The 26947-nt window shown below is 46.0% G+C and overlaps 1 protein-coding gene across 3 annotated transcripts in view; it reads right to left on the bottom strand.

Moving 5' to 3' along the window:
• PALS2 (protein associated with LIN7 2, MAGUK p55 family member) overlaps window positions 1–26947 on the bottom strand; it is a 311218-nt gene that overhangs the window by 19302 nt on the left and 264969 nt on the right. For all 3 annotated transcript variants that reach the window (XM_082259378.1, XM_082259377.1, XM_082259376.1), the window contains exons 10-11: window positions 22560–22762; window positions 18011–18139 (exon numbers count right to left, since the gene is read on the bottom strand). In XM_082259378.1, coding sequence (XP_082115504.1) covers window positions 18011–18139; window positions 22560–22762 — 332 coding nt within the window. The remainder of the gene's footprint in view (window positions 1–18010; window positions 18140–22559; window positions 22763–26947) is intronic.

The following is a 26947-nucleotide window of genomic DNA, read 5'->3' as shown; positions in this document are numbered from 1 at the left end:
TCACAGACTCCGACAGCCCTCTGTCCTTCAGCACCTGGCTTTCAATAGCCAAGCTGGTAAAGCCAGCGACTGCAAAGCAGGATGGAAGATTGGTCCCTGAGACAGAAGATCTTCCCTGAGAGGAAGTTTCCATGGGACATCTGCTACCAGCCTTACCAGGCCTGCGTACCAAGACCGGCAAGGCCAGTCTGGTGCCACCAGAAAGACAGGAATCTCATACCTCGATTCTGCGTAGCGGTCTCGACAGAAGTTGAATTGGAGGAAAACCGTAAATCAGACAATACTGAACCAGGGCATCTGCGGATTTGGGCAGAGGATCCTGGGACCTTGACACGAACCTCTGCACCTTCCTGTTGAGACAGGAGGCCAATAGGTCCACATCAGGGGTCCCCCACTGAAGGCACAGCTGATGAAACATCTCCGGGTGAGTCCATTCTCCTGGATCCAACTTCTGTCGGCTGAGATAATCCGCTTGCCAATTCTCTACCCCCAGAATGTGCACAGCAGAGGGGGCTGGAACATATAGTTCTGCTCATCTCAAGATGCCGGCAACTTCCCGGGCCGCCAAGGCATTCTTTGTGCCCCCTTGATGATTGACATATGCTACAGCCGATCGCTCGAAACTCCAGGATGTTGATCGGCAGACTGGACTCCTCTCGAGTCCAAACACCTTGGGCCGAGTACACTCCTAAGACCCCTCCCCAACCGGACAGACTGGCATCCGTTGTAATCACTGTCCAATACAGGGGAAAAAATGATTTTCACAGGCAAAGCATCATATCAGAGACTCCCTCGTACCCCGACTCAACAGGATCAGATCGTCCAACGACAGCGGATCCTTGTTTCATTTGGCCAGAATCTCTCTTTGCAGAGGTCTGGTATGGAACCGAGCAAACTAAACTGGCTCAAAGGTGGAAACCATCATACCCAACACTTGCATGCAAGCCCTGAGCGACAACCGACGGTTGGATAACATGAGCCGAATCGCATCCTGCAGCTTCAGTAGTTTCGCCTGTGGAAGAAACACCCGGGCAAATGTTGAATCCAGCGTCATACCCAAGTAGTACAGCTTGGTGGACGTAGTCAAAGCCGAATTCTGAAAGTTCAGTGTCCATCCGAACTCCTGAAGAGTTCACACAGTAATGTCCAAATTGGCTTCTAGAGCCGAAGAAGACTCTGCACGCAGAAGCAGATCGCCCAGGTAACCCAGTACCGCGATCCCCTTCTGCCTTAGAAAGGCCAGGACTGGGGCCAAACCCTTTGTGAACACCCGAGGAGCTGAGGCGAGACCAAAGGGTAATGCCACAAATTGACAGTTCTCCTCGCCCATAGCAAAAGGAAGAAAAAGCTGATGCCTGACATATATTGGAATATGAAGGTAAGTGTCCTTAAGATCGATAAAAGCCAGATCCCCTAGATGAAAGAAAGATACTATCGTGCGGATGGACTCCATCTGAAATTTCTAAACCCGCACAAAATGGTTCAGAGCCTTGAGGTCCAAGATCAGACGAACCTTGCCTTCCTTCCTGGGAGCTGTAAACAGATTTGAATAAAAACCTTGAAAACGTTCTGACTCATAAACCTGCACAATGACTCCTTGTGCTAACAGGTCCTGCACTGCCCCATAGAGACCCTGTAGCCGATTGTGAGAAAGGCGCAAGTTGGAAGGAAAGAAGCTTGCTGGAGGCAAGGACCGAAACTCGATCTTGTAACCAAACCGAATCAACACGTGGACCCATATGTCCTGAATGAACAAGGTCCACGGTTCCAGAAAAAGGCGAAGACGTTCCCCCACCCCAGATGCGTGTGAGGGCGCCCCTTCAGGCTGGGGAAGACATATGGCGCTTATGATCTCTTCCATACAGGCACCGAACAAACGGTCACCTACAAAAGGTAGATCAGTCAGCACTTTTAGAAGCCTGTTTGGCCGACCAGTACTTCAACCAAATCATGCGGTGAAGAATCACCGCTGTCACAGATACCCTGCCGGCCAAGGGGGCCGCATCCAAAGATGCATCACAAATGTACTGTAACCCCTGGATCAACTGATCCGCCAGCTCAGGAGGGTGTTGACCCCCCTTCCAGATCCTGGCATAAAATTTTTGCCCATTCTGTTAAGGTCTGGGATACCAAGGTGATAGCAAACACCGGCCTCAACATTGAACCTGCCACGGTGTAAAGGTAACGGACCAGAGAGTCAGCTCTCGTGTCCACAAGATCCTTAGGGGATGGAGAATCCTCCACTGGCAAAAGCTTGGCCTTATTTAGCCTGGAAACCTGAGAGTCCACCGACGGTGGAACCGTTAGTTTCTTCAGGAGAGACTCCTCAAAGGGATATCTACTAGTGAAACGCTTCGGTATTCCAACCATGCGTTTCGGGGAACCCCACTGACTAGTGACAATCTCGTCATAATAGGCATGAAAGGGGAACACCTTTGTCACCTTGGATGATTTGAAGGTGCCAAACTGCACCGGCGTCAAAAAAACTCATTAGCTGAGTCCTCCAACTTTAAGGTTTCTCGCACTGACACAATCATGCGTGGCTGCTGCTGCGGAGGATTCCACCTCAGACTCTGAGGCAGAGGATACAGGTAAAGGCAGGGGGAGCTTCTTGCTACCGCCTTTGCAGGGCCATATCAACCTTAGATAGAAGTGACTGCAGGGCCGTCATCATGGCCGACAGGACAGACTTAGACCAAGAGGGTCCCGCAGCTTCAAGGAGTGGGTCAGGTGGTGATGCACACTCCAGAGGCTCCATGGTTAATCGGAGTTGCGCCGCCCCCCTGCACACCGCTGGAGCACCACAAGAATTCTCACCCCCAGCGCTGTATATAGCAAAGGAAGGATCGTATACCCACTAGAACTCGCCACCCCAGAGCTGGAGAGCGCCAAACAGCCTTCCACACTGCGATCAAAGAGGAAGCACCGACACTGACACTAGAGGCCCCCGCAGCACATCACCGCACTAGGACTACAATAAAATGGCCGCCGCCATTTACAATGGCGCAGAAACCGAAAACATGGCCGCACACTTGTGGAATGAAGCCAACTTCCTTCTCTGGCTCACTGATCGCACAGGTGAGCCAGCAGAAGCACCGGAGAGCAGTGGGGGATATCCCCACTTAAAACCAAGGACGTCATATGACGTCCAGCGATAAGGAAGTGGTTAAATACAGAAAAGGCTTTTAACCAACTCATGCAAGAAATGTTGGACCACACAGGCTTTTAGGGGCCCATTTCTTCAAGCTAGTACTTTACCATATACTAGAGCTGCACGGAAAATCGTTAAAAAATTTACCCCCCCACCCCCACTCATGATCTTAAAACGACATGTCCTCGATTCTTACAGAGCTGTTCTCTGCTCATTCACAGCTGTCAAAAAAAAAAAAAAAGAAAGTGCCTCCAGAAAATGTTTATCAACATTGTTAAGACTGCTAGATAACTATAAACACAATGCTTTACAATGTACAATTTCCTTCTTTTAGACCAGGGGTACTCAAATGTAAACTTGAAAGGTCCACTTACAAATTTTCCATTCAGTCCGAGGTCCGGAAAAGTGACCGTCAAATTCCAAATACAGAACGCCAACAACAAAAAAAGGCATTCCCCAAAACTTGCCCCCATCCAATGCAGAGCGACCATTGTGCGTGCCCCCATTAATGAAAAGCAACCAGTGTGCATGCCCCCATTAATGCAGAGTGACCATGTGCGTGCCCCCATTAATGCAGAGCGACCATGTGCGTGCCCCCATTAATGCAGAGTGACCATGTGTGTGCCCCCATTAATGCAGAACGACCATGTGTGTGCCCCCATTAATGCAGAGCGTGTCCCCATTAATGCAGAGCGACCATGTGCGTGCCCCCATTAATGCAGAGCGACCATGTGTGTGCCCCCATTAATGCAGAGGGTGTCCCCATTAATGCAGAGCGACCATGTGTGTGCCCCCATTAATGCAGAGCGACCATGTGTGTGCCCCTATTAATGCAGAGCGTGTCCCCATTAATGCAGAGCGACCATGTGCGTGCCCCCATTAATGCAGAGTGACCATGTGCGTGCCCCCATTAATGCAGAGTGACCATGTGCGTGCCCCCATTAATGCAGAGCAACCGTGTGTGTGCCCCCATTAATGCAGAGTGACCAGTGTGTGTGCCCCAAATAATGCAGAGTGACCAGTGTGTGTGCCCTCAATAATGCAGAGTGACCAGTGTGTGTACCCCCAATAATGCAGAGTGACCAGTGTGTGTGCCCTCAATAATGCAGAGTGACCAGTGTGTGTGCCCCCAATAATGCAGTGACCAGTGTGTGTGCCCCCAATAATGCAGTGACCAGTGTTTGTGCCCCCAATAATGCAGAGTGACCAGTGTGCGTGCCCCCAATAATGCAGAGTGACCAGTGTTTGTGCCCCCAATAATGCAGAGTGACCAGTGTTTGTGCCCCCAATAATGCAGAGTGACCAGTGTTTGTGCCCCCAATAATGCAGAGTGACCAGTGTTTGTGCCCCCAATAATGCAGAGTGACCAGTGTTTGTGCCCCCAATAATGCAGAGTGACCAGTGTGCGTGCCCCCAATAATGCAGAGTGACCAGTGTGCGTGCCCCCAATAATGCAGTGACCAGTGTTTGTGCCCCCAATAATGCAGTGACCAGTGTGCGTGCCCCCAATAATGCAGAGTGACCAGTGTGCGTGCCCCCAATAATGCAGAGTGACCAGTGTTTGTGCCCCCAATAATGCAGAGTGACCAGTGTGCGTGCCCCCAATAATGCAGAGTGACCAGTGTGCGTGCCCCCAATAATGCAGTGACCAGTGTTTGTGCCCCCAATAATGCAGTGACCAGTGTGCGTGCCCCCAATAATGCAGAGTGACCAGTGTGCGTGCCCCCAATAATGCAGAGTGACCAGTGTGCGTGCCCCCAATAATGCAGAGTGACCAGTGTGCGTGCCCCCAATAATGCAGAGTGACCAGTGTGCGTGCCCCCAATAATGCAGAGTGACCAGTGTTTGTGCCCCCAATAATGCAGAGTGACCAGTGTTTGTGCCCCCAATAATGCAGAGTGACCAGTGTGCGTGCCCCCAATAATGCAGAGTGACCAGTGTGCGTGCCCCCAATAATGCAGTGACCAGTGTTTGTGCCCCCAATAATGCAGTGACCAGTGTGCGTGCCCCCAATAATGCAGAGTGACCAGTGTGCGTGCCCCCAATAATGCAGAGTGACCAGTGTTTGTGCCCCCAATAATGCAGAGTGACCAGTGTGCGTGCCCCCAATAATGCAGAGTGACCAGTGTGCGTGCCCCCAATAATGCAGTGACCAGTGTTTGTGCCCCCAATAATGCAGTGACCAGTGTGCGTGCCCCCAATAATGCAGAGTGACCAGTGTGCGTGCCCCCAATAATGCAGAGTGACCAGTGTGCGTGCCCCCAATAATGCAGAGTGACCAGTGTGCGTGCCCCCAATAATGCAGAGTGACCAGTGTGCGTGCCCCCAATAATGCAGTGACCAGTGTGCGTGCCCCCAATAATGCAGAGTGACCAGTGTTTGTGCCCCCAATAATGCAGTGACCAGTGTTTGTGCCCCCAATAATGCAGTGACCAGTGTGCGTGCCCCCAATAATGCAGAGTGACCAGTGTTTGTGCCCCCAATAATGCAGTGACCAGTGTTTGTGCCCCCAATAATGCAGTGACCAGTGTGCGTGCCCCCAATAATGCAGAGTGAAAAGTGTTTGTGCCCCCAATAATGCAGTGACCAGTGTGCGTGCCCCCAATAATCTGGACCGCCGAGGTCTGCTTCCTTCTGTCATCAGCGGGGGGGGGGGGTTAGAATTGAGAGGATCGGAGTGGCTGTGTTTAGCGCTGCATGATTACAAAAAGCCGAGTACAAGTTCTTCTTACCCGACGGAGAGGATGTCCTACAAAGTCCCGCCTCCTGGACACTGGCTCCTATGATAGACGTCACCAGTGTTCTGTCTATCATAGGTAACAGCCGGCCCAGGAGGCGGGACTTTGTAGGACATCCTCTCCGCCGCAGAAGAACTTGTACTCGGCTTTTTGTAATCATGCAGCGCTAAACACAGCCAGTCCGATCCTCCCGATCCTCTCCATTCTGTCCCCCGCTGAGACAGAAGGAAGCAGACCGCTTCGGCGGTCCAGATTTTAATCCGTGTGGGTCCGGAGGCGGCCCGGAGTCCGCCTATTGAGGACCCCGGTTTTAGACCAAAGGAATGACCTTCCGTAAGTGAGGGCAGTTGAGAGCCCATTCACACTAGCGCGACTTGTGAGGCAACTTGTGTTGCCCCACGTCGCCCCAGATAGCTTGACATAACAAAAGCAATGTTAATCAATCAGTGTTGTCTTAATTGGCACTACTGAAGTTGCTCCGACTTCATTAAAGGTTCCTGTACTACTTTGAGGCGACCTGTGATCCGACCTGTCCCATATACTTCAATGGGAGTCGCATCGTTATCTTAATTGACACGACTTGTTATCAGACTTTCCAGGAAGAAGAAAGAGATTAGCCAGGCATTACCCACATTGCAGCCATGCCTATAATGGAATATATATATAAATTGACACGACTTGTTATCAGACTTTCCAGGAAGAAGAAAGAGATTAGCCAGGCATTACCCACATTGCAGCCATGCCTATAATGGAATATATATATATAAAATGGTATATATATTCCATTATCTCTGCTTGGTCTGTGTGAGTGGCACTGGTGGACACAGATAAGTGGCACTGGTGGACACTGATTCGTGGCACTGATACGTGGCACTGGTGGACACTGATACGTGGCACTGGTGGACACTGATTCGTGGCACTGGTTGACACTGATTCGTGGCACTGGTTGACACTGATTCGTGGCACTGATTCGTGGCACTGGTGGGCAGTGGCACTGGTGGGCAATGAGGAAATGAGTAAAAAAAAAACAGAAAAGGGGAATTAGGTCACAACACATCATATTCTGATTGGCCAAACACAAAGTCGTCTGTCATATAAGTCCTGCAAAATAATTCACAAGTCGCGGTAAAATCGCTGTAAAAAGTTGCTCCGACATGGGGCGACTTTATGGTCGTGGCAGTGTGAACCGGCTCTTAATCTCTTAAACTAGGCCTTTTTTGTTTACAAAAGTTTTTATTAAAGAAAAGGCATAAACATACATCAGATAGAGGCATGCAAGTACAATGCGAAAAATGGAACATATAAACAGGTTGCATCAAATAGAAAATACAAACATAGGGCGCGAGCCAACATTGGATGCCGTGAATGAGGTGGAATTCGTAAGCAAAAATGAATAAAGCGGGGACCAAAAGTCCCCCGGTGACACATAGTACAAACCACAACTTGTGCAGCATTCTGAGAATGTTCCATCGATCATAAATAGGCATGGTCATATAGTACAAAGCAAAAAGAAGGATCAATACAGGGTAGACAAAGAAGAGAAAGGAGATAAGAAAGAAAAAAAGGAGACAAAGAGGAAGAAGACGAGGCAGAGAGAAGAGAGGGAAAGGAAGGGCAGGTCCTGCGTGGCGAGCACCCGGGGGGCATTTAAATGGAGAGGAGAATGGCTTGAAATCTAGAAGGGGCAACATTCGAAATCCAGGGATCCCACACCTTAAGAATTTGTCATGAGAATCGGAGGCTATTGCTGTCAATTTTTCATTGGTCAGAACATCATTCATACGATTTTTGACTGCCTCAAAGCTAAGCATCGGGGTCTTCCAGGACCGGGCTATTGTCAATTTCGTAGCAGTGAACAAATGCTGGGCTAACTGGAGCTGCCTACGGGATAGGTCGGGAATAGGTTTGCAAAGAAGTGCCTCATACAGGTCCCTTTTCAATGTCACATGAAAAATGTTACGGAGCAAAGCGTAGATCCTGATCCATAGTCTGCACACCTTAGGGCACGTCCACCAAATATGCGCCATAGTCCCTTCCTGAGCACAACCCCAAAAACACAGGGGAGAATATGCAGGTATAAATTTAGACAGTCTAGCTGGGGTATAATACTAACTGTAAAACACCTTATATGCATTTTCCAAAATTAAAACATTAAAAACATTACGAGAACATTTTGAGAGAGCAGCTGTCATGTGTTGCCAGTCTTCCTTGTCCAGCCCACCCCCCAATTCCAGTTCCCAGTGGGAATGATAGGCAGAGAACGGTGGCGTGTCGCAAGAAACAATACAGGCATATAATGGCACTTTTCCACTGCAAGTACCGGCTCGGCTCCACTCGGCCCTGCTTGGTTCTGTTGGTTTTCCACTGCATGGTACCGCATAGTACGGTGTTGGAACGGTTCGGTACGGTTTGCTTTTCCACTAAAGTAAAGTGGGTGGGATAACCGATTCTCTGACCAATCAGTGGCTAGTAGTGACAAACAGTCAAGGCTGCATGCAAAGGATTGTGGGATATAGTACCGGTACGGCCCTGTTGGAACCACAACTGAGGTGGTACTGTTTAAGCGAGCCGTACCATTCGGTTCCATGTAGTGGAAAAGCGCCGCCGTACCGTACCGTTCCTACACCGTACCATGCGGTACCAGCAGTGGAAAAGCACAAAAGCGAGCCGAACCGTTTGGTTCCATGCAGTGGAAAAGCGCCATAAGAGAAATATGAGCCCCGGCAAGTGGGGTCGAGCCCTGCAGAGACTTTCAAAAGGCGTAAGCGTATAGAGTAAAGGCTTATGTTAGTAAGTTGTTGGAGAAAATGATGAAGTTGCATGTATCGGTTGTGTTCCCGCAAGGGGATATCATGTGAGGATCGAAGGGCCCCAAAAGGGAGTATCCTTGCGGGGGTAAATAACGAGTGAACATCCACAAAGCCATGGTCCACCCACCAGGAAAATTGCCGGGGGTCATCATAGCCGGGTTGAAACATAGGACATGGAAAAAGCCACAATAGTGGCAAGTGAGGAGAGTTCAAATTGGCCGAATATTTAATAGAATACCAATACCAAAGGCTAAGAGAATGAAGAAGGCATGGGCGCAGATTCGGTGGACGATATTTCGGGGGAAACCAAGGGATAGAGGAGAGGGGAATCAGGCAGGCATCCATCAGATCAATTGTGGCCCATAATGGCATTTGAAACGTGTCATGTAGATGAGAGAGTGGGGCTATGGACGCTGCAGTGTAGTAAGCGCGTAAATTTGGGACCGAAAACCCTCCAAAGGTCAGTCAGGTGGTGGAAGAGAGGCGGATAGTGAACAGCATAAAGATTGCCATATGTGGGGGACAGCTTATCCCCCAGGTAGGGCAAAGCGGGGTGCCATTGGAAAGGAAAGGCCGCCAAATCAGCGGGGGGGGGGGGGGGGTAGAGTGACGGACATCGCTTTAGATTTAGCAGGGTTGATACGTAGGCCAGAAAAGACAGCAAACAAGTCCAGAAGAGCCAAAAGATTGGGCAATGAGATCCTAGGTGAAGTAAGAGACAAGATATCGTCTGCAAATAGAGATATTTGACTAAGCCTTTTTCTGACACTTGTTGCTTACAAGTTAAAATTTAGGATTTTTTTGCTAGCAAATTACTTCCAACCCCAAAACATTTTATTGATTTTTTTTTTTAGCAGAGATCCTAGAAAAAAAATGGAGATCGTTGCAATCTTTTATGTCACACTGTATTTGCACAGAAGGCTTTCAAACGCAGTTTTTTGGGAAAAAATACACTTTAACGAATATAAAAAAACTAAACAGTAAAGTTAACCCAATTTTTTGGTATAATGTAAAAGATGATGTTACCCCAAGAATCGTGATCTTTATTCTAAGCAAAAAATAGCGATTCTCATTTTATCCAGAATCCTGCAGCTCTACCATATACTGCCCCAAAGTAAACTGTGGCATCTGCCTGCCGTTTTAACATCTCAGATGTCCTTAACATTGTATGCTTGTATCCCCCTTACACTGAAATACAGAGCAATATCCTGCTTACCCTTACAAATTCACAGAACCACAATCTTATAAAACCTTCAAGTTTAAACAGATTAAAGTGATTGTAACATTTTTTTTTTTGGAACAAGGAAAAAACCCCTCTGTGGGACTTTAACCACTTGCCGACCGGTCACGTTGACCGTACTGCGGCAAAGTGGCTCGATTCCGTCCAGCGACGTAGACCTACGTCGCTGGACTCCTCCCCCTGTAGGCGGCGCTCGCGCGCCGCCGGGGATGCGCTCCCACTGTTTTCAGTCACAGCGGGAGTCGGGCCAGGGGAGGAGCGGCGGCGATCGCCGCTGCTCTTCCCCGATCGTCGGGGAATCGAGTTTGGAGATCCGCCCGCTTGTGTAAACAGAGCGGGCGGATCTCCTAGGTGACAAGGAGTGACAGATTGCAGTGTTCAGCATAGCTGAACATGCGATCTGTCCTTGTGTCACTCAGTCACCTCCCCCCACACACGTCAGTAAGCACCAGGCATACATTAACCCCTCCCTCTCCATTAAAATTAACCCCTTCCCTGCCAGTGTCATTTTTACAGTAACATATTTATAGCACTGATTACTATAGAAATGTCACTGGTACCCCCAAAAGTGTCAAAAATGTCAGTCAAGGGTCCGATCTGTCCGCCGCAATGTCGCAGTCCGGCAAAAAAAAAAAAAAAAAAAAAATCGCAGATCGCCGCCATTACGCGTAAAAAAAAAAAACACCAAAAATGACAGAAATCTTTCCCTTAGTTAGTAAACGCAATAACTTTTGCGCAAACCAATCAAAATACGCTCATTGTAATTTTTTTTTACCAAACATAGGTAGCAGAAAACAAATTGGCCAAAAATGTATAAAAATTTTGATTTTTACATTTTTTTTTGGGGGGGGGGGGGAATTTCATAAAAAAAAAATGTTAAAAATATTATTTTTTCAAAATAAACACTTTTTTTTGTTTATAGCGCAAAAAGTAAAAATCACACAGGTGATCAAATACCACCAAAAGAAAGCTCTGTTTGTGGGAAAAAAAAGGACGTAAATTTCGTTTGGGTACAGTGTCGCACGACCGCGCAATTGTCAGTTAAAGTTGCACAGCGTGGAATCGCAAAAAGTGGCCTGGACGCAAGACAGCAAAATCCTCCGGTAGTAAAGTGGTTAAGGGCTCTGGTATAGCAATATCTGATATAGTCTCAATTGGCTTAAAATATATAAATTTTATTTAACACATAAAATGAAAAGGACACGTACAATGTAGTACATCATAAAAACAATGCGGCTGTGACAGTGAAGGCCCATACAGAATACAGTTACTTATAAAGGCAAAAATCACAAGTAACCCAACCCCTAAGGGTAGGGGCTTGGCAAGTCCGACGCGTTTCGACAGGAGGATAGTTCAATCTTCAAGGGCACAGGTGATTATAGCATATTCTCATGCACTGTATGCAAAAAGTGCACACACAACCAAAGGTAAAAGGTGATAACCTAAAGGATCTTGTTGCATAAACCGAGCCAAGAAGGCATTGACAGCAGCAGGAGCCAATGGCTCCCGTTGCTGCAGAGTCTCTTGTGAGAAGGGCGAAAAGAGCTGTGAGCTGCTGCAGACGTACACAACGATGGATTGAGATTTGAGAGGGGCTGGGGGGAGAAGCATTTGAAGTTTTACTTTAGTGCAGAGAATGCATTAAGGTTAAAGAAAAAAAAAAAAACATTTTACCATTACAACCACTCTACAACCAATGTTACAAAAATAACACTACAAAATCAGATGATAAATCTTTAACCGGTTGCCGACTGCGCACAGTAGATTTACTGCGGCAGTCAGCCCCGGCCAGGCAGAGTGACGTAGATCTACGTCACTCGCCTGTCACTGGGATTGGAGCCAATAGCGGGCGAGCGCGCGCCCGCCTCGGCTCGTTCAGGGAGGAGTGCGGGCGTGTGACCGGCGGACCCGATGTCCGCCGGTCACTCGCCAATCGTCGGTACAGCGGGAGAAAGGCAGAGCGGCTTATGTAAACAAGCCGCCTGTCATTCTCCCCTGTGTAAAAATGGAGATCAGACGGTTCTACTATGTAGAACCGTTGATCTTTGTTTTTACACCAATAGCCATGTCCCACTACAGTTAGAATCACGCCCCTAGGACACACTTAACCCCTCCCTGTCCAATACAGTTAACCCCTTCCCTGCCAGTGTCATTTTTGCAGTAACCGTGCATATATATAGCACTGATTACTGCAGTAATGTCACTGGTAGCCCCAAAAATGTCAGTCAAGGGTCCGATCTGTCCGCCGCAATGTCGCAGTACCGCAAAAAAAAAAAAAATCGCAGATCGCCGCCATTACTCGTTAAAAAAAAACACCAAAAATTACAAAAATCTTTCCCTTTGTTAGTAAACGCGATAACTTTTGCGCAAACCAATCAAAATACGCTTTTTGCGATTTTTTTTTACCAAACATATGTAGCATAAAACAATTTGGCCGAAAATGTTAAAAAATTTTGATTTTTACATTTTTTTTGTGGGGGAATTTCATATAAAAAAAAAAAGTGAAAAATATTGTTATTTTTGCAAAAATTACGCTCTTTTTTTGTTTATAGCACATGATCAAAAAATCGCACAGGTGATCAAATACCACCAAAAGAAAGCTCTGTTTGTGGAAAAAAAGGGACGTGAAATTCGTTTAGGTACAGTGTCGCACGACAGCGCAATTGTCCGTTAAAGTCACGCAGTAAAAAAATTGCAAAAAACCCCCTGGTCAGGAAGGGGGTAAAATCTTCCGGGGCTTAAGTGGTTAAAATACAACTGTAGCCAAAGTGCCTGCAAAGCCCAGAGTAGCCCAGGAGCCCCTGAATCTGCAGAATGCAACTATGCAAAACGTGACTTCAGTTTGCAAATCTCAAGCACTGGTACAGCACTTCTATACCTCACTACTAATCATTAAGGTTGACATTTAATATAAAGCAGTTATAAACACTCACATTTACCCAGTAAAATTAATACCCTCAGATGATAGAGATAAAACAAATCCTTCCACATAGGTTTTTCTTGTTTATCTGCAGGCTTCTCTTTCCCACATCTCTTCAAATCAGCAGAAACGTGTTAAAATCTTTCTTCATCTGTCATAAGCACAGAGGAGGGGGCGGGGAGGCTGCAGTAACAGTATGAGAGAGCTGAATGGAGGAAAGGCACACCCCCCCTCCTCCACTCAGAAGAATTGTGTTCTGAATAGACACGCTGCCTGCTGAGGTCATTTCTTGCTTGTGCAATTGGCTCACTGATTTTCCCAGAAGTCTGCACTAAGATACAAGTCAGATATAAGGCATCCTCTGCAAAAATGTTTTAGTGAGATACTGCCAATAGGAAATCATGTCTAAAGGAATGCAGACCCTGCAATTTTACGCTTTAGAGCCCTGCAGGTGCAGCAGCTGGTTGATAATTAAGAAACCATTACCATTAGATTACTTTAACCACATGAACACAGAAAACACACATAGATTTCTTCAGAATTACAGGTAGGAATCTGCAACAAAGTTTCTTAAAATCCCTGCAATTTACACAGATCACCCAGAGTGGAACAAAAATTGGATTTTTGTAAGAACTTACCGTAAAATCCTTTTCTCTTAAGCTCATTGACAGACGCAGTCCTCTTGATTAATATCAATTGGGTTATACTGCCCTCTACAGGAGTAGGACACTAGGCAGAAGAAAACGTTCTGGTCACACCTTAGGGGCAGTCCCAGAGGGTATATCCTCTCTCTCTCTGCTACAGGATGTCAGTTATGTCACAAAGCAGTGTCAGAGAATTTAACCCAACCCAACTCAAAAATAGAGGGGCGGGTACTGCGTCTGTCAATGAGCTTAAGAGAAAAGGATTTTACTGTAAGTTCTTACAAAAATCCCAATTTTCTCTGTCGCTCATTGACAGACGCAGTCCTCTTGATTAATATCAATTGGGACGTCCCAAAGCAGTGCCACAAATGAGGGGTGGGATAACGGAAATCAAAATCCAATCCAGAAGGCCCAACCGGTGCCGACTAGAAGTCTTAAAGGCTCATCAAACAAAAGGATGAGACTCAACTGAAAACCCAACAGAAAAAAAACCCTCGAGGTAGACCACCGGTCTCCTCAAATAGCGGCCTGCAGAACCTTGCGGCCAAAAGAGGCATCCGCCGATGCCAGCACATCAACTTTATAAAATTTTGTAAAGGTATGAACCGACGACCAGGTAGCCGCCTTGCAAACCTGAACCACTGACGCCTGATGGCGGAAGGCCCAGGAAGCACTAAGCGCCCGAGTGGAGTGTGCCTTAACAGGGAATGGAGGAACCCGACCCTTAATAGAATAAGTCTGTACCACCGTCTGTCTGATCCATCTGGAGATAGTCGCGGCAGATGCAGGCAACCCCTTTTTAGGGCCATCCGTGATCACAAAAAGTGAATCCGTCTTACGAAACGAGTCCGTAGTATTCAAGTATACCCTGGTCGCCCAAACCACATCCAAGGAATGTAACGCAAACTCCCGAGGATGACTGGGCTTAGGACACAGGGAAGGTAACACAATATCTTCATTTAGATGGAAATCTGAAACCACCTTAGGAAGGAAGGATGGATTCGTACGAAGAACCACCTTATCCCTATGAACCACCAGATATGGGGAACGACAGGACAATGCGGCCAGTTCTGACACCCTGCGTGCAGAAGTGATAGCCACCAAAAAGGCCACCTTCTGGGATAAAGTAAGCAAGGGAATCTCCCTAATATTTTCAAAGGGAGGTTTCTGAAGAACCGACAACACCAAATTCAGATCCCAGGGCGGTAAGGGCGTGCGCACCGGCATCAGCACCAAGGAATGAGTAGCCAGAGGCCTCTGAAAGAAGACTGCTAAAGCTGAAACCTGACCCTTGATAGTGCTCAAGGACAGTTTCTGCTCAACCCCTGACCAGGTCGGCGTACCAGGCCCGACGAGGCCAGTCCGGAGCTACCAGGATAACTGGAATTCCCTCCACCTCTATCCTGCGAAGGAGTTTCGGCAGCAACCTGAGATACAGTAGCTGATACTGCCCCCACGGGGAGACCAGCGCGTCTGCAGCGTCTGCTAGAGGATCGCGGGAGCGAGCTACAAACCTCCGCACCTTCCTGTTGAGCCGAGATGCCAACAGATCCACATCCGGGGTGCCCCAATGAAGGCACAGTTGGTGAAATACCTCTGGATGAAGAGACCATTCCCCTTGATCCAGAATCTGACGGCTGAGATAATCTGCCTGCCAATTCTCCACCCCCGGAATGAATACCGCGGAGAGAGCTGGAACAAATCGTTCCGCCCAACGAAGAATGCTGGCCACTTCTATGGCCGCCAGAACACTCTTGGTGCCCCCTTGGTGATTGACGTAAGCCACGGCCGTGGCATTGTCCGACTGGATCCAAACCGGGCTGCCCCGGAGCTGTTCGGTCCAGTGAATCAGACAAAGTCTGATCGCTCTCAGTTCCAATACATTTATCGGTAACCTGGACTCTTCCAGGGACCAAAGCCCCTGAGCAGATAATTTGCTGAGAATTCCTCCCCATCCGGATAGACTGGCATCCGTGGTGACAATTGTCCAGTATATCGGAAGAAATGACTTCCCCTGGCTGAGCATCGGAGACCGAAGCCACCAGACCAGAGACTCCCTGGTCCGCTCGCTCAGTCGGATCCGATTGTCCAGGGAATTGGGATTCCTGTTCCATTTGAGAAGAATCTCCTTTTGAAGGATTCGGGTATGGGACTGGGCAAACGCTACTGCCTCGAAGGAGGCCACCATCAGTCCCAGGGCCCTCATGCAAGTCCGAAGGGAAGGCCAGTTGACGGACAGCAACAACTGAATCGTTGACTGAATCTTCTGGAGTTTCTCCGCAGGAAGAAACACTTTTGCTAGGGATGTGTCTAAAATTAAGCCCAACAGTCGCAACAGCGCCAAAACTGGGGCCAACATCTTTGTGAAGACCCGGGGAGCAGAGGCGAGACCAAAGGGTAACGCGGCAAACTGATAATGGTTCTCTCCTACGGAAAAACGAAGGAAACGCTGATGTCCTGCGTAAATGGGAATGTGAAGATAGGCATCCTTGATGTCTATGGACGCCAGAAAATCCCCCTGATGCAGGGAGGCCACTACTGTGCGAATGGACTCCATCTTGAATTTTTGTACCCGGACAAAATGATTGAGAGCTCTTAAGTCCAGAATTGGACGCACCTTGCCCTCTTTTCTGGGTATTGTAAATAGGTTCGAATAGAACCCCTGAAAACGTTCTGTCCAAGGAACGTGGACCACCACTCCTTGTTGCATCAAATCAGTTACTGCCCCCCGCAAAGCTTTTAAGCGATCCGGGGATAGTCGAATATTGGAAGGGAAGAATCGCACCGGTGGAAGTGATCGAAACTCGATCTTGTATCCCAACCGTATGACTTCGCGAACCCATTTGTCCGGGATTCTGGAAAGCCATGGATCCGGAAAACGGTGAAGACGTCCCCCCACCCCAGATATGGGTGGGGGCGCACCTTCAGGCTTTAGTGGTCTTATCTTCAGCTCTGGAAGAGCCGGACTTTTGTTTACCCGACCAGCGCCCCTTGAAACTCCCTGAAGGGGCTTTGGAGGACTTTGCCTTATCGCTCGCCCCACCGGGGCGAAAAAACTTTTTGTGAGCGGAAAAGGAAGGCCCCCGTCTCTGACGAGGTCCTTTACCTTTAGTATTCTGTGGCAAAAAAGTGCTCTTGCCCCCAGTGAGATCCTTAATAATCTCATCCAAGGTGGCCCCAAAAAGGCGATTCCCTTGAAAGGGGACATTAGCCAAAGCTTTTTTGGAACCTTGATCCGCCGACCAGCACTTTAACCACAACACACGCCTGAGGACCACTGCTGAAATCGATACACGCCCCAACAATGGAGTGGCGTCCAGAGCGGCGTCACAGACAAACTGTAGCCCTTGTATCATCTGCTCCAGCAAGTCTGATACTGCCAGGGGGGATACTTCTCCCCTCTAGGTCACGGCGTAGCAACTTGGTCCATTCTGTCAATGTCTGTGAAACCAGACTGAAAAAAACTGACATCCTGTAGCAGAGAGAGAGAGGATATACCCTCTGGGACTACCCTAAGGTGTGGCCAGAACGTTTTCTTCTGCCTAGTGTCCTACTCCTGTGGAGGGCAGTATAACCCAATTGATATTAATCAAGAGGACTGCGTCTGTCAATGAGCGACAGAGAAAGTGGGTTACTCTTTAAGCTGCAATATTTTTTTGTTTGTTGGTTCAGTCATACTTTGCGCAATACAGACATCACTTGTGTTAAACACAGAATTTAGAACAGGTTTCTATCCTTGAAACAAACGTATACCTGACAGGGTTTGATAACAATAAGAACAGATTTCCTCTATAGGAGGCTAGCATAAAAGTGGATCCAATTACAAAAATGACTTTTTTATAACGCGGATTAACTTTCCCAGATGGAAGTGTGAAAAGCGCTGTTTCCACAAAACGTACCAGGAAAAAAATATTTTCCACAAATCTTTTTTATATGCTGAGGCTATGTGGGGACAATCCTGGGCACAACACACAAAAGACTGCAATGTCACATTGTCAGACTAATTGCATTAAGACCCTAAATCACGGTTTAATACAAATAAATTGCTCACAGCACTCACCTAATTTTTAGCAAAGGACACAAAGGAGAGTGCTAGGAAATGAGCCGGATATCTTGTCACTGTATTCGTCACTGCCAAAATCAGCAGTAACGGCATTAGGGCTCTCTCGTTTGGCTCAGGCATTCCCTATTCTACATGTGCAATTTAATTGGGTAAAAGCAAATGTGGAATGAAGTCAATATAATCTGATGATTTGTCTCCAAAACATTTTTGGCAGGCATTAAATATTTTTCATTTTAACCCCTGTGAAGCAAGCTGGAATCTACCCGGCTTGGAAAAAAAAAACTTGAATGACTTTATTTCATACATAAATCCCTTGCATCTGCCATAGACGTGGTAGTGCTTTGTAATGAGGCTAAAACAAAATGGTAATCAGTGATCTGCTGCTGAGGTTACCAGAGCATGTATATAATCAGCAGACCAATAATTAAAAGGGCAAAGACTTACAGTGAGAAGCTTTGTCGTGATTCCAGCATCCACCACGGCTTTATGCATTGCGCGCAATGTCTCTAACTCTGGAGCAGCAATAAACACTACATACGGCATGAACTCAGAAGTCCGCAGTACTTTTAATGCCTGAAGAAAAAAAAAAAAAGAAAAAGTGAGCATTTATTTAAAATATTTTGCTTAAAATATCTTCAAATGAAAAGAGCTGTAGAGACAAATGCTTGCGTATATCAATTTTCTAGTGATTTCAAACACTATCAAATGTCTTCCCATCACAAAAAACATTAAAAGGAATCGGACATCACTGACAATTTATATATTTGCATAAAAAAGGCTAGTAATCGTCTTTGGTCAGCATAAAGACAAAAAGGAAAGGGTCAATTAAAATCTTTTAATTTAACAATTTTCTCCTATTCTGCTTTATGCAATGATGAAATCGAGAGCTGGGTACAGACAAAATAAGCAAATTAACTTCTCTCCCACAATAAAGAAATAATGCAAGACTTCTATGTTACATTGATTAATTCAACAGTGTAGTGATTTTCAGTGAGAACACCATAGTTCAATTTAGACTGTGTTATATAAAAAAAAAAACTAATTGCTCCAGGTTGGTCTGTACTTCAACCTTATCACATCCACCTTAGAAACCATCTATGGGCAGCTTGAGGCTCCCTTCACATATTGGCGTCCCGGATCACGGCAAATCACGGAGCGCCCACGTGATTCCCATCAATTGCAATGGCACCCCAAATGCGGTGCGATTTATCTGTGATTATCTCCTGAAGAATCGCGGAAAAAATCTCGCAAACAGAATCGCAGTTCTTGTACTTTTTTTTTGGGCGACAGGCGTCCTGCGATTGTTTACACGATTTTACCAGGATTCATAGGGCGACAATAGCAGCAAATTCGCTTTGAGTTTGGGGTGCTATTGGAATGGACGGGAATCGTGCGGGCGTCTTGCAATTTTCCATGATTCAGAATACCGACGATTCTGCCCGCAATCCGGGACGCCAATATGTGAACGGAGCCTCAAGCTGGCAATAGAGGGTTCGAATCTTGGTTTGTCCCTGCTGAACAAGCCAAGATTCAACCATCTATGGGCAGGCTGATTGTACCCAAGTCATTAGATCCTTTCACTTGGGTGCAACAAGCAGGTCAGATTTTTACATGCGATTATTGCCAGCGGCTCTAGCGGTTAGTAAAAATGACTGTGTTCCCCTGGCAGGGACGGTTGCAGGAAAGAAAATTCCATCATTTAGGGCAAGCCTTATTCAACAGCAGCATTTACAATTTAAAGGACAAAGATGCTCTGGTGCATGTTCAATACAAAGATACAGGAATCATGTGTTTCACACTACAGTTACGGATATTTTTAAAATAATTTCAATAAGAATTGCTAAGTGCAGCATGAAATGTACTAAATGTTTAATGTGTTCCCACGTTTACACCACTTTTCTAAGAAAGAAAATATTCAGCATACACCAAAATGTAAAGTCTCCCAGTTCTTTAAGAAATGACATAACTGAAATGCAAAACAAATTAAATACTATACTGTAGGAATTAGAGGGCCCTACTCGTTAGAGCTTACAATCTAAGAGGGAGGGTCAAGAGATACAAGGGGTAATAACTTTGGGGGATGGGCTGATAGAGATGTGTTTTCGGGGATCGTCTAAAAGTAGACTAGACAAAGTAGGACATAGTTGAATAGATTAGGGTAGAGCATTCCAGAGGATGGGAGAGACTCGGGAGAAGTCCTTGAGGCGAGCATGTGAAGAGGTTACAAGGGAGCTAGAGAGCAGGAGGTCCTGGGAGGAACAAAGAGAATGAGTTGGTTGGTATTTTGAGACCAGATTAGTGATGTAGATGGGGGCCAAGTTATGGATGGCTTTCTAAGTTATGGTTAGTAACTTGAATTTAATTTTTTGGTTGAGTGGCAGCCAAAGGATGGATTGGCAAAGAGGGGTAGCAGACACAGCGGTTTGCAAGGTGGATGAGCCTGGCAGCAGAGTTCATGATGGACTGAAAGGGGGGATAGCCTTTTTAAAGGTAAGCCAATGAGAAGGGATTTTCAGTAATCGAGACGAGAGATAACCAGGGAGTGGTATCATTGGTTAGGAAGGGACGAATCTTGGAGATGTTGCGGAGGTTGAGGCGGCAAGCTTTGGACAGTGACTGGATGTGTGGCCGAAAGGATAGTCCAGAATTATACCTAGGACCTTGGCATGGGTGGATGGGTTGATAGTTGTGCCATTGATGTTGACAGAGAAATCAGAGGAAGAGGAACGTGGGGGAGGAAATATCATGAGGAAATATTACGAACCTCTGTAATAGCACTGACCCATGAGGTCAGTGTTATTACTGACCTCTAACCAAGGCTTACTTATTCATGACCCCTGAACTCTTCAAACCTTCCTTGCCATTTAGGTTTTTTTTTTTATAGATTATCTACAATATACATCTATCTCTCTCTATTATACAGTATATATATATATATATATTCTCTCTATCTATATATACACACACACAGTATCTCACAAAAGTGAGTACACCCCTCACATTTTTGTATATATATTGTTATATGTTTTCATGTGACAACACTGAAGAAATTACACTTTGCTACAATGTAAAGTAGTGAGTGTACAGCTTGTATACCAGCGTAATTTGCTGTCCCCTAAAAATAACTCCACACACAGCCAATAATGTCTAGGCCGCTGGCAATAAAAGTGAGTTTACCCCTAAGATAAAATGTCCAAATTGGACCCAAAGTGTCAATATTTTGTGTGGCCACCACTATTTTCCAGCACTGTCTTAACATCATCATGGAGCTGGTGTATATTCGAGACCTTGCACTCCTCCACCTTCCGTTTGAGGATGCCCCACAGATGCTCAATTGAGTTTAGGTCTGGGGTCATGCTTGGCGAGTCCATTGCCTTTACCCTTCGGCTTCTTTAGCAAGGCAGTGGTCATCTTGGAGGTGTGTTTGGGGTCGTTGTGTTGGAATACAGCCTTGCGGCCCAGTCTCCGAAGGGAGGGGGGAATATACTCTGCTTCAGTAGGTCACAATAAATTCTGGCATTCATGGTTCCCTCAAGGAACTGTAGCTCCCCAGTGACGGCAGCACTCATGCAGCCCCAGACCATGACACTCCCACCACCATGCTTGACTGTAGGCAAGATACACTTGTCTTTGTACTCCACACCTGGTTGCCCCCACACACGCTTGACACATCTTAAACAAATAAATAAAAATTATATTGGTCTCAACAGACCACAGGACATGGTTCCAGTAATCCATGTCCTTAGTCTGCTTGTCTTCCGCAAACTGTTAGCGGGCTTTCTTGTGCATTATCTTTATAAGAGGCTTCCTCCTGGAACGACAGCAATGCAGACCAATTTGATGCAGTGTGCGGCGTATGGTCTGAACACTGAGAGGCTGACCCCCCCCACCCCTTCAACATCTGCAGCAATGCAGGTAGCACTCATACGTCTATTTTCCAAAGACAACCTCTGGATAGGACGCTGAGCATGTGCACTCAACTCCTTTGGTCGACCACAGTGAGGCCTGTTCTGAGTGGAACTGTCCTGTTAAACCACTGTATGGTCTTGGCCACCGTGCTGCAGCTCAGTTTCAGGGTCTTCCTATAGCCTGCCTAGGCCATCTTTATGTAGAGCAACAATTCTTTTTTCAGATCCTCAGAGTTCTTTGCCATAAGGTGTCATTTTGAACTTTCAGTGACGAGTATGAGAAAGGTTGAGTGATAACACCATAATTAACACACCTGCTCCCCATTCACACATGAGACCTTGGAAAACTAACAAGTCACATGACACCGGGGACGGAAACTGGCTAATTGGGCCTAATTTGGACATTTTCACATAGGGGTGTACTTACTTTTGTTGCCAGCGGATTAGACATCATTGACTGTGTGTTTAGTTATTTTGAGGGGACAGCAAATTTACACTGTTATACAAGCTGTACACGCACTACTTTACATTGTAGCAAAGTGTAATTTCTTCAAAAGCTATAATAAAATATTTATTGATCTGTTCTCTTCTGTGGTGTTCAGGGAGATCTGCATCTCTCCAGGACTACCTACCTGTCCCCCAAAATGTTCTTCAACCAAAATAGTTTTCTATTATTCAATTTAGATGCTTGAAGAGCTGTCAGAATTGTGTTGATGCAAGTGTCCCAGTTAAGGAGATCTCGAGTGAGGCGAAAGCTCTCAAACTTAAAGAGGCAGCAATAAAAACACAGGGAACAAAAAAATCATATATCATTTTTTGTCTTTTGGAAAATTTCAGTTGAGCAGATTTGCCTTCACTTCCCAAGCTAAGATTTGACTGGAAAGCCACATTAGTTGTTAGTTTTAGGTTCTGTATTTATTAGACTAAATCAACTAATCAGCTACACAAGTTTGGATAAATTACAGTATATTGTTAGTAATTAATGGGTTCATTTGGCAACCCTAATATGTTCTGTAACAGTATAAAATGTGTAAAAACACCAGTATATGTTTCACAGCATTAGAAAAATTTAGAAAATAATTTACCTGTGGATTAACATCCAATATACACGTTCGGCCAGCCATTACTACTTCATGAATTGAATCTATTTTTGTGCCGTAGAGATTCCCTTCATACTCCCCATGCTCTAAGTACCTTCCAGATTTTATATCTGCTTCCATTTCCAATCTGCAGACAAATCTGTATGCATGCCCATCTTTTTCATCTTCTCTTGGCTTGCGCGAAGTGACTGCACAAGATTTAGAAAGGGATAGCGGTTTAGAACATGTGCTTGTTGGATACTCCAAAGCCAAAATTAAGTTAAAAAAAAGCAAAGAATTTTGACCAATATGTTCTTAAAGTGATAATAAAGTCAACTATTCTTTTAAAAATAAGAAACATGCTATACTTACCTGCTCTCTGCAGCGGTTTTGCACAAAGCAGCCAATTCTCCTCCTCTCAGGTCCCCTGCCAGCACTCCTGGCCCCTTGCCTCCTGCCAAGTGCTCCCAGAGCAAGCATTTTGCAATGGGCACATCCAAGCAGGCTCTACCGAACTGCTGCTCTGTGTGCCCATTCACACACAAAGCTTCCCTCTCTCACTCCTCATTGGCTCACTGACTGATTGACAGCAGCGTCCAGCCAATGCGGTGGGAGAGTCCCCGTATAGCCGAGGCTCTCGTGCACATAGCTGGACCATAAGGACACCAGCAAAATACATACTCACAGTATTTGCCTTTATATCTATTTAACTGGTTGCCGACCACCCGCCGCAGTTATACGGCGGCAGGCAGCCGCTCCCAGGAAAATCGCTGTAGCTGTACGTCGCTCTCATACACGCGGCTAGGGAATGAGGGTGCGCCAGTGGGGGCGTACCCCACCCCCACTCGTCAGCGGGGAAGCCAATGCACGGGGCAGGCGGCTCCGATTGCCGCCTAACACCCGCGATCGTTCGCCGCCGAGAGAGGACGACGGTTGGCTGTTGTAAACACAGCTGACCGTTCTTCTCCCTGCAATGATCATAGCCCATGTGATCCTTCTATATAGGAACTATGTTCATTTCAGAAGCCACCCCCCCCCCCCCCCACAGTTAGAATCACTCGCCTAGGCTCACATTTAACCCCTTGATCACCCGTAATGTTAACCCCTTCCCTGCCAGTGTCCTTATTACAGTAACCGTGCATATTTTTTTAGCACTGATTACTGTAGATTACTGTAGCAATGTCACTGGTCACCCAAAAGTGTAAAAAATGTCAGTCAGGGGTCCGATCTGTCCGCTGCAATGTCGCAGTCCCAAAAAAAAAAAAAAAACAAGTGCAGATCGCCGCCATTACTAGTATATATAAAAAAAAAAAAAAAGACAAATCTTTCCCGTAGTTAGTAGATGCAATAACTTTTGCGCAAACCAATCAAAATACGCTTATTGCGATTTTTTTTTACCAAAAATATGTAGCAGAAAACAAATTGGTCTAAAATGTTAAAAAATTTTGATTTTTTAATTTTTTTTTTTGAGAATGTCAAAGCGCAAAAAATAAAAATTGCAGAGGTGATCAAATACCGCCAAAAGAAAGCTCTATTCGTGGGGAAAAAAGGACATAAATGTTATTTGGGTACAGCATCGCACGACCGCGCAATTGTCCGTTAAACACAGTGCTGAATCACAAAATAGGAACTGGTCAGGAAGGGGGCAAAATCTTCCAGGGCTGAAGTGGTTAAAAAAAGACTTCCCTGCAAACTTAGTTTTTCAAGGAATTCAGCATCAACAAAATTTTGCCAACTTAACTCCCATGCAAAAATCAAGTCATCTACGAATATTAATTTTCAGCTTCTGATTTGTGTAATAAGAGACTATCTACAGATTTGAACTTCATGGTAATATCAACATAACTTGAAGTCCTACTGCACAACATATGGGGAAAAAAAGCTGTACTTTTGATGTGAATAGCCACTGAATCTAAATATATTACAAAGAAACTGCAATTTCATCTTATCTGCTTAGGCACATTGTTTCATGACGGAATTCCTTTATTTTCTAAACAGCTCTGCTTCTTTGAATGCACACAGCAATCCTCAGAATTATTTAATAATTAAATAGGCTTAGGGGCATTAAAAAACTTTTTACTTGTATCCTGTGTTTTTCACCCACAAAAGATGTGCATTAATCATATAGTTTCATGGCATCATTTGTGGCCCCATACACAAAGTCTGCAGTAGAGTAAACAATTACATTCCTTATGCCTCGTACACACGTGCAGATTATCTGCAGACTTTTGTCTGCAGACTTACCTTTTCTATGTAGTGCAAGGGCCTGCCGGATTGCATACAAATTGAAAGTATTTAGGTTTGACCTCATATTATATGGTTTTGGTAAGTCTGCAGACAAAAGTCTGCAGATAATCTGCACGTGTGTATGGGGCATTAGAATGTGTTTCTTGTTCAAAGTTTCTGTTCGTGTTCAAACATGAGGCATGCTGCATGGCACTGCACAGGTTAATGTGCATGTCTTCCGTTTGTCGTCTGCCAACCATCATTTCATGTGGAAAAAAACAAATGTCTCACAATCCCTGGGTCTCACAATCTAGCACTGATGCAGGTGAGAGCTAAACCGTAATTAGATCTAACACATCCACAAAATGGCAGGGGAATTAACAGAGCTTACAATGCTGGAAGAGATCTGTTTGACCACATTAGCATTCCATTAGCATTTGTGAAGAAACACAGACGAAATAGCAGGGCGTGCACTGGACACTCTGCCGTTAACTTACTAAAACTTGAGAGTGCAACAACTGGTCCAGCTCTACACAGAAATCAGCTTCCATGTTTTTATTTTTGTCAAAGCTTAATTGAACATACTGAAGTTTGAAGCCAATTTGGCTACCATGCACAGCTGCACCAGATTTTTGCACCCTCTAGTTTCAGTAAATCAACCCCTGTGTGACCCAGAAGCAAAAAGCTGCCTGTTCCTAGGGACAAGCTAGGTGGAATAATACCTAGTCATAGGACAAATGATCAGCCATGACTCTACAAACTGCAGCCACAACATGCAAGTCTTTCATTGCAAGGTAAAGCAAACAAACAGCAGAGGGAATATAACGACACAAATATCTAGTTAAAACAACTGAAAGTGTACAATACCCTATGTGTCCTCATGCACACAGGGCGCTTTTTTACAGCAGCTTTTACCAGCTGTTACACCGGTCCTCAGAACGCACTGGCCCTGGGTTTTTTTTTTTTTTTGCAGCTTAAAAATGCCTCTCTATGGAATTCTATGGCCTCAGGTGCACAAAGGCTTTTAGGAGCTATAAGTGGCATAGGCGTTTCAAGCTGCAAAAAATCCCCAGGGCCAGTACTTTCTGAGGACCAGTGTTGCAGCTGAAAAAAAAAAAACGTTTGAAGCTGCTAAACGCAGCCTAACGCAGGACACAGCGTTAAGCTGTCAATTTTTTTTTTTTTTTTTTTTTGACGTGTCAAAATCAGGGGTTCCCTATGAGAGCCATTTAATTTGAAAACAAGTCTTGTCCCTCCAGTCGTCTCCACTCCACTACTGTGGTCATGTCACAAGGGGTGGGGGTGGCGTATCTTGGTGAGGTCACTGGGTGGCCACACCCCTTGGCTATATAAGAACTGGCAAAGAGCGGAGCTGAAACAATGACAGCAGTGGAGGACCAGGTCAGTGGTGAAGAAGACCAGAAGGAGAAGAACGGAGAAAGAAGACCTAAGGAAGATTTTTATTAAAGGACCGTCTCTTGTTTTTATTTGCACTGCACTACCTTTTTTAGGGTAAATGGGTAGGGGTATGATGTACCCCATACTTATTCCCAGGGGGGGGGGGGGCAGGATCTGGGGGCTTCCAGATTCCAATAAGCCCCCTGCCCACAGACCCCCACAACCACCGCCCAGGGTTGTTGGGAAGAGGCCCTTGCCCCCAACATGTTTTCCCCCTGCACCAAAGCATCCACCCCCCCCCCCCCCCATGTTGAGGACATGTGGCCTGGTATGGTCAAGGGGGGGGGGGGTTGCTCGCTCGTAACTCCCCTCTTTCCTGAACAGCCAGGCTGCAGGCTCAGATGGGGGGCCTGGTATGGATTGTAGGGGGGACCCAACGCTGTTTTCTTCTTTGGCCGTGGGGATTCCCCTTAAAATCGATAACAGACCAAAGGGCATGTTATGATCTTGGGGGGGGGACCCCACGCAAGTTTTTTTTTCATTTTGGCATGGGGCTCTCTTTCAAGATCCATGCCAGACTCAAAGGGTCTGGTATGGACCTTGGAGGGGATCCCATACTGTTTTTTCTTTTTTTGGATGGGGTTCCCCTTTAAGATCCTCAGAGCGCAAGTCAGATCATCATGATCCGACTTGGATGAGACTTCTATCCAAATCAATGAGCTGAAAGTCAGATCAGTTAAGACGGCTCTCATAGGGAACCACTGATTTTG

The sequence above is a fragment of the Pelophylax lessonae genome (assembly GCF_965119305.1).
Source record: "Pelophylax lessonae genome assembly, chromosome: 5".
NCBI classification, from domain to species: domain Eukaryota; kingdom Metazoa; phylum Chordata; class Amphibia; order Anura; family Ranidae; genus Pelophylax; species Pelophylax lessonae.
Note: the sequence above shows the minus strand (reverse complement) of the source record. Positions and strands in the feature narration are given on the sequence as shown.